A 12,741-nucleotide genomic window follows, 5' to 3' on the forward strand; every position below is an offset into this window, starting at 1 on the left:
ATCACCCACCACTCAACTCTTCAGCATTAAAGATCTGGAACAGACATTTTAACTCTAGACAAAAAGACAAACAAGAACCTCACAAAGTGTTGGTTAGTTCCACCTGCCTCTTTGCTTTACCTTAGTAAAGCAACTTTACAGTGCCACTAAGGATTAATTCTGTTGAACTGCAGTGCCTATTGTAAGTTAATTCTCAACCAGCAGAAGAACAAGGGAGTGTAACAGTACTGACAATAGCACAGTTAAGTATTAACTAACCAAATATCATGTTTATGCAGAAGAATTCAGATGTTTAGAAAAAGTGATATTAAGCTTGAACACTGAGAAAAGCAGAAGCGTGATTTGTTTGAACAGCTGGCAAATTTGCAATGGAGGTAGGAACAAACTGCTCTTCATTACCACTAAGACAATATATAAGGCAGGGCTACAGCCTAAAATGAAGATCTGTAGCGCAAGTTGTTTCTGCAGCTGTTAATTCAACTAAGAGAGGAAGTCAGGAACCAAGTATGTACGATCATTCTATGTAAAAATTATGAAGAGAAGATCTCATGCAAGTTTAAACACTTAGATATCTACTCAAAGATGTGTGCAGAAAGAAAAGCTTGAAGCTGTGCCTAGGAGACCTGCCAGCAACGTGAGGGAAGGGCTGAAGAAAGGAAGGATGCACTCCTTTTACAAAGGAGCAAAGAATCTGTACAACCAACTTCTGTCTCAAGCTGCCACGGTAGCCTGGAGTTTCCATTCATAAATCACTGACAGCAAAAAAGAGCAAAACGATTCAGTTTCTAAGTTTATAAACACTTGGACCTAAAAGTTTCGCCTTTGTTTTTTAGCAAACAGGTTTTTCAGGAAGCAGGTGTACTTGTAAGGCACACCCAGGCTTCTCTGTGCCCCTTTTAAACACTTTACATCTACAGGGAGAAATCCTGGCAGGTGAGCAGAAACAAAGAGTGGACACTGAAACTTCGTAAGAAGTCTCTGGAAAAGAGCAGACCTTTATTTAAAGGTTCATTAAAATCTTGGGTGTAATCCCCCATTTTTTAGTATCAACCAGGACAGAGCAGAGATAAATATTAAAAACAAAAAACCAAGCCACATCACAGTAACAAAGTTTGTGCACGCATTTCTCAGACAGCAACAGAACTCTGATGTGGTAATGAAACTTACCAGTAACAATTACTGCATCTGTTTAACAAAAATAGATTCTGAAGGATACCACACACACATCAGAGTCACGTGTTAATACAAAACTAACCTTGATTGTTACAGCTCCATCTGTATTACATAAAAGGTGGGGTTTTTTCATAGCAGTACTTGTGTGGGATATTTAGCATTGTAATATAATACAGAGGTGAGGGAGAGGTGTCACGGATTCTCTGCAGCACAGAACTAAGTACACCAGTTTTTTCCTTTTTTAGACTCACAAGATGAAAGCCTACAGCGTTCACAATTTAATTGTCAGAGAACTGTCTGAAAAATGTTTGTAGTGGGAACTACCGGCCCCACTCTTCAGCTTCATACATAAGTATATATTACACAGAGTCAGAGATGAGTTCTGCAAGTAACTGAAAATGAGTTTCTTTGAGACAAGTCTGCCTCCTGCTGTCCTCTTCAGAATATTCAGATTTTATACTATTTGTTTAATGTTAAAAAATCCTTCAGTATTATTTCATCTTCCAAATTACATTAATGATCCTCTGACAGAAGGCTCAAGGTCACCACACAAGTCAAATCAGCCCCTTCTTCCTTCTTTTTTTTGTAGCTGAGTTGCCCAGCTACAGAACCTCACTGGTGGAGAATATGTCAGAGCAGGGACCATGTGCTCAGCGTTCTTGACTCTTCCACTGTTTAGTTCATCACAATAAAGTTAGATTTGCAGTGAGCTTAAAAGAAGAAATGAAATAAAGTGTTCAGTACATTACTCCGATTTACTTGCACGTGGATTTCTCCGTGATGTTATTAAGTAGGATTTTAAGAAATAGATCATTTAAGTCCAGGAAATGGGTGTACTATGAGAGACTACTTCCTTCCTTTACTTTCTCTAAGATAGGAGTACCTCTTCAGAAACAGCACTTGTCTTTAAGCTCCTCGCTACTACTCAGATTCCTAATTAAAGAAAAATTGCTAAGCGCAGGCCCATAATAATGAAATAATCTGTTGCAATATCTGGCAGGCATTCCTGTTTTAGCAATCCTCCTCCTAAGCGTTGTTTAGGAATTGTAACAAATACACGAGGAAGCATGACTTACCTATAAACTCAGTGACAGGATCATGTTCACCTTCTGTTTTAATAGTACCTGCAATACTTTCATTCTCCAGGATTGGAAGAAAAAGCTGTACAAAGTCTGAGGTATATGGAGGAGCAATCACATCCAGCACCTGAGATGGCAGACAAAACAGGACCATTACTCCAGGTAGACAAGGCAGTATTTAATTCACAATCCTCTCAAAGGCATTCAAGTCATTGCACTTTTAAGACCTTTCTTCTCCATACAAGTTACCAATTACATATTCTTCTGGTACTCTACCGAGTACTTCAGTGCTTTCAAAAATCAAAATTCAATAGGACATACATTGCTCAGAATCTGCTTTCTCACCATCAAGGATTTCTGAATTTGAGGCAAATCCAAACATATACGTCAAATATTAAAGCTTATTTCTACATGTTAACAAACAATTGTTGCTGCTGACCTCTGTAACAAAGTATCTGATGAGAGAGATATCTGTGTCTAACTTCTCCAGGCATTTGCGGATATAGCTGACAACAGGCAGGACGTATCCTCGACTCAGTAAGTGCACCATTCTATCCAAGAGAGTCTTCTTCAGTTCCAGCTGATAAGGAGGGAAAGGGTTGGAGCGGGGAATAAAACCAACAGGTTAGGACTTATTCTCAAAACAGTACTATTTTCATCACTCTTTTTCATGGATTCAATATCTACTCTGATGCTTGCTGTGATCATATTCCTAAATTAAACTCTTAAAGCTTCTGTGATAACTGCTGTGATAACAACTTTTATTCTAAGCAATCATATATAGTATGAAGGAGCATAAAAAAGGCCTTCTCTGAGAATCACCTGCTCCATTACGTCAAGCTGCGAATGCTCCGTTTCAAAGAGCTTGACGAGAAGTTGCAGAACTTGTGGATGAAGCAGCTGATGGCACGTACTGATCTGCAAACAAGATGAGAAAGTATGTTCATCAAAACTTCACTTTACAAACCAACATGCCGGTCCTAGTAGAAAAGTCCGCACTCATTCACTGACAGAGGTAAATAATAAAAAGTTATTCCACTACACAGAGCTGACAAATCCAAATAACTCTGAATAGAAGCAGATCCATCTTTGTACATTTACTGACCATGAACTGGATGTCATTCTAGTTACAAGGATAAGAACAGCTTTTGCTCTCAACAGGACTTCTTTGTACATTTTTACCTCATCCAGTAATGCCAGATGAACTGGAGTGTGATCAGTCTGCAGCTGGAAGTATCGGGGCTCCGACACCGTCCAATCCACCCACTTTAATACACCCATTGCCACCACTGGAAACCTGCAGAGGAAGAGATCACTTTAGAAGAGGACCATCCAAACAACCACCTCCCATCTTCCAGCATATTCTATTGATTGCTAAATGTCGTAGTTTAACTTAGGCCAGAATTAATAACATTTGAAAAGCTTTGATTGAAAAGTTGTCATCACATCAAGGCAAGTCCTATCACAAAAGAAGGAAAGAAAATAGCCTAAAGAAAAATTCTTTCTATAAGACACTTCTTGCTCAGCACAGAATGCTAAAAGCAGTCAACATAATTAACATACACCCAGAGCTTGTTCCAGTTTGTTCAATATCTGCTATTCCATAGTGTTAAGAAGAGATGATATATTTATTGCTAAGAAGGCTCTGTTAGAAAGACAAAGCAACCTGTCATCCTTTTCCAGTGGCAGAGCCAAACGTGCTCTGTAATGTGAGAGGGGCAACTTGTCAATGTCAGCCAGAATTTATGTCCTCGTGAAAAGATTTCAAGAAGTCAAATGTATAATTTTGAAAGCTGCTTTCAGACCACGTCTCACTTGTTCTGAAGTAAGGATGCTCTCACAGAGCTGCCCACAAAGGCACTTCCCTGTAGCATTACTCATAAATAGCACTTTCTTTCCAACAAAGGAAAGTTGGGACCGGTTTCTCTGCTCACCTGATACACTGATAAAGAGTGCTCAGCTCTGCAACCAACTCTGATGCTCCTTTGTTCTCATTGCAACACAGATTGTGAACAGTTTCAATGGCTTTTGAAGTTGATTTCAGCTCATCCTTGTTGATGCTCACTCTCTTGTTCTGAAAAAAATGCAGAGTTTGAATACAAAACCCACAAACATACAGGGAGTTTCTGGTCATTTAAGCAAAGGAACTGTAGCTTGCCATAACCCCAAGATCACTTTATATGTCTCTAAAGTTAGTCTCATAGGCAAGCTTTAGAAGAAAAAAGTATCAATGAGCTGAAATAAAAGGATACTTGGTTTATTTAATTCCTAGGTCACTGGTACTTTTTTCTTCCAAAAAGTTGCCTATGAATCCTGAAACATTTCTCACTAAAACAAATAAACCACGCCATTTTAAAGCGATCGATTTAATGACCGTGCATTTCTTCAGCACAGTTAGACCGTAGGGTGAAAAGGATACATTATGATCAGGACTGAACTTTACCTTTTTCCACATCTCTACTACACTAGCTGCGTATGCCAGTATGTGAATGTATTTATGCTTGTGGTCCTGGTTGATCTTAGCACCTGGTTTAAACAATGACTGCATGAAGAGGTCCAGAAAGGCAGGTACTCGGATCTGAAGAAAACAAACAGTTTATTAAAGTCTGAGAATTATGAGGAAAAAAATGTACATTTTGTATCTGATTTGCCTTCCATAGACACAAAAAAATCCTCCTCTCGAGGAAGTGAAGGTGGTTTTCTGAAGAGATCTGAACTTTTGACAACCGTACTCAGAAAACCACACAAAAGAGCAGAAAGTTACCAGCAGTATTAGCTGAGTATCTAAATGCCATCCTTTGTTACCAGAATTCACTTGAGAACAAGGCAGTGAGAACCCTGAAACGTGCCATTCAGGACTGCTCGTAACCAATCGCAAAACTGATTCTCCTGTTCCTTTGTTTTAAGGAAGGAATTTAATTCCTGACCTCCAACCCATTAGGAAGTTTTACAAATTAATTTATTCTGCATAAAAAGACAGCTTGAAATAATAAAAAAAAAAAAAAAAGAAATGCAAGGAGCCAATGCAAAATACAGTATAAATAATAATCACACATTTTGACATCACTTAAAATGACAGAGGGATGAGCCACAGTGTTAATTTCTGTTCTGTGCCGACACATTTAGCACAATAAGACCTCAGAATTTTGAGTGCTGCTGTAAATAGAAGTTTACAGATGTTAGGAAGAGACAGACACTGACCAGTTCTACTGGAGGCGGGTCCATGCTCGTAAACATTTTGAACAAGACAGTAATATCTGCTGGATTCAGAGCTCCTTTGGACAGCATTGCACCGAGAGCCTGACAGGCACGAGGGTAGGAGGCTGCAGTACCCAGTGCTAAAGTGATCTGACTGGCATCGTGGCCTCTAGGTGAGCAACACAAACATACAAAGCAGCTTATTTTCTTCATTTAGACATCTTGGCTGTAGCCCCGCTGCATCAACAGGGCACAACTGATGCAGTGCATCCTTTACCACGGCTAGTTACAGAAACAAGGCTGTATTTCCCATGCTCGATTCTAAAATGTGCATCCAATAACAAAAATGATTATTTTTAACAGAACACCAAGAGCTGATGATTCTATTTCACATCTCCCACTTCTTCATATGGAATGTATCTCATTCTATGGACTTTAAGTCTACTGAAAAAAGTGCTCTATTGCAAGTGATTTCACTCTACCACAGTGTGAATAAAAAGCTAAGAATTCTCCTTTTGCTGGTCTAAAATAAGCGTGAATGACTAAAAGAAGCAGTTTACAAATTCTTTTACTTATATGTGACTAATAGACAAACAGGCACTTACTTCTCATGAGCGTATCGCTGAACCTCCTGAGCGATCCGCCGCACAGCAGACCCTCCTTGCTCTTCTTGAGCTAATATAGACATCATGGATTGAGCGAAAAGGTAGGTGTGCTCTCCATGGCATACCATCTTCTGTGAACACACACATCCAAAATGTTATCAGACAACAAGCAGTACGTCTCTGCGGTTATACTGCCTTAACAGCAAAGCTTTCACTGAAATCCACTAACATGAAAAGGGAGAAGGGGAAGCAGACAACGGCCAAGAAGGAAGAGCAGAAAAGCAGCCTGTTGCTGTGAGCTGATACTAAACAAGAAGAAATGGCCACATTGAAAACTTGTATTTGTTAGATGCCAGAGAGGAAATTCTCGCCTTCAGTAATACTTAAATAACCTTCAGTAATACTTAAAAAGTAAGCCAAATATAAAGCCACCTGGGTCATCACACTGTTTCACAATAAAGAACACGTGCTATGTTAATTGAGACAGAAGCTTTCACAGTAATATGGATGATAAAACAATTCTTTTGATTAGCCAAGGAACCGATCAGACCAACCTTGAGATCTTGCATTAATGTAAAAGCCGACAGTACTGCTTTGTATGAGGGCTGTTCTGAAAGTAATGCCCCCTATTTTATGATGTCAGTCCACCACCTGAGGCAGATGCTGAGACGTCCTACCTGGACAGGAACAGAAAGCGTTTTTCCCCACATAAAAAGGAATCAAGAACTTACAGCGAACTCCGGGAGGTTTTTTTCAAGGTTTTCTTCTCCTCCATCTAAAATCGTTGCCAGAGACGTACGCAGAACTCTGGAAAACACCTCCAGTTGCTGACAGGCTGTTGAAACGCTGGTTATTTCTCCTTGATATCCAGCATCAGATATAAGCTGCAACAAAAATAACAACAATAAAAACTCACAGAAGACATATTACATAATATTTCAGGTATCCCAGCAAGTCTAGAACACACAGAACATGAGATTTTTGTCTGCATGCATTTATTGGACTTCGTGCTCATTAGTAAGAAAGAAAGTAAGCCATAAGGCTCTGTTCTGAAATAGATACAGTCTAACATTTCCCTTCCCTATCCCAGAGAGGTAAGAAGCTGAAGCGTTCCATTGAAGCACAAACTGACAGAAATTTGTGGTTTGCATAGGAAACTACATGAATTATATCTTCCATATAAAGTAAGACTACTCTCTGACATGAGAGTTTGTGCCAACAACATCCACAAAGCGTATTACCTTCACAGTAAAATTAAGCATCAAACAGTCCGGATGGGCTTCTGCCAACTTGTAAAAGAGATCCCTCCATGTTGTATGTGCTATCATTTGCTCAAGCCAAGCTGGAGTCTGAAAAGATTAAAGGAACAGAAACAACTGTAAGAATTTCAACCTGTGAAGATGGCTAAAAGTAAGCTCTTTACTTCTGAAGAATCCAATGAGTTACTATGAAGGACTTTATTATACCCGTATAACTTTCCCAACTTATCAAAACCTCTCAAGGGTCCAGTGAAATACAGATAGTTTTCCAAACGCAGTTCTTTCTTCACTAAAGAGCTTGGAAGATGCAGTTCCTTCACCCACCACCTCCTGGTCCATCACAGAAACAAAAGGAGGCAGATTTCATACACACCTCTCCTTCCTCTGTAAAGATGGAATCTGCTTTCCGAGGGTCGAAATGCTTGATAAGTAAGCTCTTTAAATGGTTTTCTACAGTCTCCTGAACTTGCACTGGCTCAACACCTGTACAGAAGGGGAGTGTAGGGGGGGTTAGGAAAACAGCTTGGTCAGTGCAATTCACATATTTCGGCACAATCCAGCCTACAGACCCAAGTTACAGCACATCACCCCCCGTACCCGTCTGAATGAGCCACTCTGCCAGCAGGTTCACCGTCTGCGCCACTGCCGTGTAGTTTTCAGACAGGAGCTGGATAACGTTTTCTGGAGAACCTCCTGCCTGGAAATACCTGATGGGGAGATCAGGGAAAATACTGTTATTTAAATAAAAATAATAATAAAAAAAAAAGCAAAATTCCCACATTTCTATATAAACCAGCAGCACCGCACACTGAGCTGCACCCACCTTTTCAGCGTGTTAAATATCGACGGCTCCATGATGTAGTCAGGGGTTGAAAACTTCTTCAGACACTCCTGCTGGACTTCAGCATCATCTTCTCCCTCCCCATCCTCGTCATCTTGCTAGTTGCAAGCACAAGAACATCAGCCACCTCCGCTATCTCTGGTGCACCCCCTCTATCTCCACACCCGGGCCATTTCTGCCCACGAGGGCTCACACGCAGCATTCAGCCCACGACCCGTTCCCCAGAAAAACACGTCTGAACGCTGCAGGCACAAACCAGCCCCACTTCGCTGCTGTTTCCTTCCTTCCGACGCCCCTCCGAGCCCCCGTCCCGCACCGCGGAAGGCTCCCGCCCGCCTCAGGCCGCCTCAGGCCCGACACCGAGCCGCCTCACGCTCGCCATTGCTCACCGCCCCTCCGTCCGCTTCGTTGCCCCACTCCGCCGCGCCGCCCTCGAAGTAATCCGCGTCCTCCATGGCTCTGCGGCCGAAAGAACCGCGGCCAAAGCCGGAACCAGGCCTTGGGCCGCCCCTGGGCGGAGCGGCGCGGAATGGCGGGCCGGGCTGCGGGGCGGGGCTGAGGGCGGATCGTCGCCGTGCTGCCGGGCTGCGGGGCCGGGGACGAGTTGTGGGCCGTCCCCTGGAGAACCGCGGCACACGGAAACGCAGCGCCCACACGAGCAGGGAAGTAACGGAGCGCTGCGGGAAGAACGGCTTCAGAGCACGACGAGAAACGCGGTGTAACAGCTCCACTGGGAACAGCCTCGGACGGCCTTTGGTTTTAACTCTGCGCTTCCAGCTGTTTGTGTCTCATTTCTGTTCGCCACAGCACACCAAGAAGAAAAAGCACTTGATTTACCCCCGTGTCCCCTCAGCTCCTGTCATCCTGCACAGAAACACAACGCATCTCCCACCCAGCACACATCCCATGGTGGCTCCTGGTCAGAGCCTCAGACAGACCTTCGTAGCCCAGCAAAGCTGTGGGACCCAGAACTCAAGGTCAGCATCCAAACCTTCATTGTAGACACAAGTAAAAAGTGAGCGGCAACTGAAAACACTGAGATACACACAAATCATCACACACACTTCACGAGAGACATGCGGCCTCCTGCGGCCCCAGGCCAATTCAAAACACCTTTCATTAACACCAACACGTGGACACGTATTTGGTCTTCATCCAAACTGGAGTAGTAATGGGTTATGAACAGAAGCATCGCCCTCTCATTTAATATCACAACGGGGTGAATTAAAGTGAGGAGATACATTCACGCTCTAATTTGCTCCTATTTGTTTACTGGTTCCTCAACGTTACACAGAGAAGTCCTGGAGCTGGCATCCATCCCCTCCCTGCAGGTTTCCCGTTCCCTCTGGGCTGAGGACGGTGCCTAAAGCCTTTATTTTTTCCTGTCATTAAAGGTTTTTGAAGCCAAATTCCTAAATGGAAAAAGCTGTCGTTTCTATGTTAACTTGTTCTGTAAAAGCAAAGTCATGTATCTGGCTGGTTACCCTTGTCATACAGGTATTGAGCTCACTGCTTATGAGCGGGATTCCAACAGTTCCTGTCACTCAGCAGAGATTTCCCACTGAAAGGCTTCCATCAGCGGAGCTTCAGAACCCCCTCTGCAGCTTATTTTATCTCCTCACAGTTTGTCTGAAAGGCTTTTGCCCAGTGGATACATTTTCAAAAGCATCCAGCTGCAGAAGGGAACTCTTCTGTTCCGGGTCTGCAAACACGTCTGCCTGCCAGCACTTCATCGGTGCACAAACCATCCTGTTTTGTAGGCATGAGGAGCTGCTCAGCTTGGTTTCCACTGACAGCCGCCTGTGGCCCTGCTGCTGCTGCTTGCTGCTCTGGTATCACCAAGGCACTGGACTCTGACCACATGGGTTCTCTCTCTCCTCACCTGCAGTCAATTTCCTCTGCAATCATATTCATAACCTTTGTTTTTCCTGGTACATCATTTTTGACATCTGAAAATACAATAGAAAACATCCCAGTCATTTACAGGAGCACTGTGCCACAACTCATTACAAGGTGCTCAGACTTTAAAGCAATGGCTGTTAATATTTCCACGCATAGATTTGCTGGGAAAAGCAAATCGTGCTGCAGGTATCAATTACGTGCAACACACTGAAGTAGAACGAGCTTCAGCTGCTCCCAAGGTTATACTGCAGGTTAAATCCTACCCTCAATGCTGCCATTTAAAATACATCCCAAACGCAGATGTGCCCTTAGGGCTCCTATCTGGCAACTGATCCAGCTCACCGTCTTGCTTTTGCACCAAAGCCTGCATCCACCAGCTTACAGAGCTCAGTCCGAGCCTCTGACAGAGCCGGTTCATGATGCTTTCAGAAGCTGCTGAACATTTTTTGTTGGCTTTGTAAGCCCACAGTCCACTTCTGCCTCCACATTATTCAAGGCCTTCAGGAGGTATCGCTAACCTGATGCATCACGTTGGCTGCTCAGGAAGCACCGATACACAAACTGCTACAAGTCCTTGCATTGAAATAACTTACTGCAAATGCACAGCAGCTGATTTTGAAACCACAACATCTCTACAATTTATTATTATTTTGTACAAAATTCCCAAAGTGATCAGACCATTTTGTAGGTTACTGGCTTGCCAGAGGTTATGTTTTTAAATCAAAACCATTTCTGAGTTACAGAAGTGCCAAAAACAATCTTGAACCAGTATTATTTTGTTTTCAACCAACCCCCATCCAACGGAACAGTTGTAGAACTTAAAGCAGAAACAAGAGTTTGTGTTGGAAACTGTTTAAAAACCAACCCACCGAATCATGCTCCAGCAGTAGCCTCGTATGGCAAACGTTAGCTTAGGGCCATTTAGTGCCAAGATATAGACCCTTGATAATGGAAATACTGACACGACCTCAACTCTAGTGATGCAAATATGCCCTAAAACACTGTATTTGCTTTTATTAATAAAAGTGGTAGTGTTTACATTTGCAGGTATCTTACACTTCAGCATCACGACGAATACTGAGTAGAACGAGTTAAAATTTTGGCTGTAAGGTCAGAAGTTTCCAAACAGATGAATGAGACAGAAGCGAAAAGTCCTCAATTATGAAAACAAGAAGTTCAAATAAATAAATAAAACAAAACTAGGAGATATGGGTAAGCATTAGGTTGGAATGGTTCAATTAACTGCAAATTATGGCCACTAAATTAGAGAGACAGAAGAAAACACAGTAACTTATTAAATAGCGAGCATTAAAGCTTTATGGTTTTGTATTTAAAAAAGAATAAGAAGCTGTTAAAAATAAGACTTGCATTTACCAGGCCACCAAACTGCATGGACTAATAAAGAGACTAACAAAGGCAATACTGAGACATTAAGACGCACACACACACACACACTCCATACTTGTGCAACTCAACTCTATTCAAACAATTGCCATCCCCTAAACGATTCTGTTCATGTAAAGCTTTACAGGAAGGTTTCTTAAACTGTTACTGCCTTCTGTAGCTCACTGTTATGATGAACCCTTCTCCTTATCCAAAGGAGTCGGTTTATTTGTTGGTTGCTTTAAATGGAGGGGCTTTGCTTCTCTCAGGTGAGAGATTCCATTCCTTACACCACGGCAGCTTCCCCCCTTTTATAAACCTGCTGTTCACACCAACTCCTCCCGGGCTCAAGAAGATGAAGGGTTGGCACTGAATTAAACGTTTTGGCTCCTGTAACTAAAATTAAGGCTCACAATGGGTTTCCTTTTCCCTCTGCACGTCCCATTTTTACCTCCCTTAACCTACAGGCACTGGATACATTCTGAAGTGACCGAGGGTCATTTTCAGTCACGTTCTCCCACGGTTCTGCCAAGTTCAGGTGACAACTTTCTAAATGCATGAACAGGGAAGATCTCAAAAATGAAGGTCAACTGCAGCTGATATTTTTTAGATGATTTTTTTAGATGTTTTAGTGTCTTCTGAAACGTCAATGGTAACTGAATTACGTGGAGCGACTGGGACGTGAACTCCATCGGATCCCAGCTCTTCACATACGTGAACATGGACGAGGCCATCCATTGCCTTTCACAAGTTCAGCCACAAACACAATGCGAACTCGCCATCCTGAACAGCTGCAGTCTGAGCACTGAAGGCATCTGATACCTGAAACAAACCCAGCTGCACAGACATCGCTGACCACAGCCTCATTTTAATTTAAACTGGGCCTTTTCCCAAGAAAGAGTCGCGGGATCTCGGATGAAGGGAGGCTACTGTGAAAGGCAAAGAGGCAAGTGTCTGTTTTCCTTTTGTTTTCCTTTTAAAGTCACTGCATTAGGATCCAGATCAGTTTAGGGGGGTGTAAATGAAAGGGAACGGGGGTGTTTGAGTAATATAAGCTAACACTGTTCTAGATGTGTTATTACAGTTGTAATTTCTGACTCTGTACAAATTGTACACGTAGGTTTAGACACATGAAAAAGTAACACACTCACAGAGACATAAAACACCTAGGTATAAAATATAAAGCAGTGTAGTAGTTACTAAAATTACATGCTCTCTTATTGCTACAGTGATTTTTGCTCTTTTTCTTTTTACTGTACCACATGTTGTTCTAAGCATATAATTTGCATAAATTATTCAAG

The 12,741-nt window shown here is 42.3% G+C and overlaps 1 protein-coding gene across 1 annotated transcript; it reads right to left on the minus strand.

Moving 5' to 3' along the window:
* Nucleotides 1-968: 968 nt before the first annotated feature.
* NELFCD (negative elongation factor complex member C/D) lies at nucleotides 969-8,696 on the minus strand. Its single transcript, XM_072350021.1, has 15 exons — nucleotides 8,545-8,696; nucleotides 8,138-8,253; nucleotides 7,912-8,021; nucleotides 7,688-7,797; nucleotides 7,297-7,404; nucleotides 6,787-6,939; nucleotides 6,056-6,186; nucleotides 5,454-5,619; nucleotides 4,696-4,830; nucleotides 4,187-4,326; nucleotides 3,435-3,549; nucleotides 3,075-3,170; nucleotides 2,692-2,832; nucleotides 2,250-2,379; nucleotides 969-1,883 (listed from the first exon to the last, which is right to left on the minus strand). Exons 1-15 carry the CDS (start codon nucleotides 8,608-8,610, stop codon nucleotides 1,849-1,851), a joined length of 1,752 nt encoding a protein of 583 aa, XP_072206122.1. The 5' UTR covers nucleotides 8,611-8,696; the 3' UTR covers nucleotides 969-1,848.
* Between the last annotated feature and the right edge of the window lie 4,045 nt (nucleotides 8,697-12,741).

This window comes from Excalfactoria chinensis, chromosome 15 (assembly GCF_039878825.1).
Source record: "Excalfactoria chinensis isolate bCotChi1 chromosome 15, bCotChi1.hap2, whole genome shotgun sequence".
NCBI classification, from domain to species: Eukaryota; Metazoa; Chordata; class Aves; order Galliformes; family Phasianidae; genus Excalfactoria; species Excalfactoria chinensis.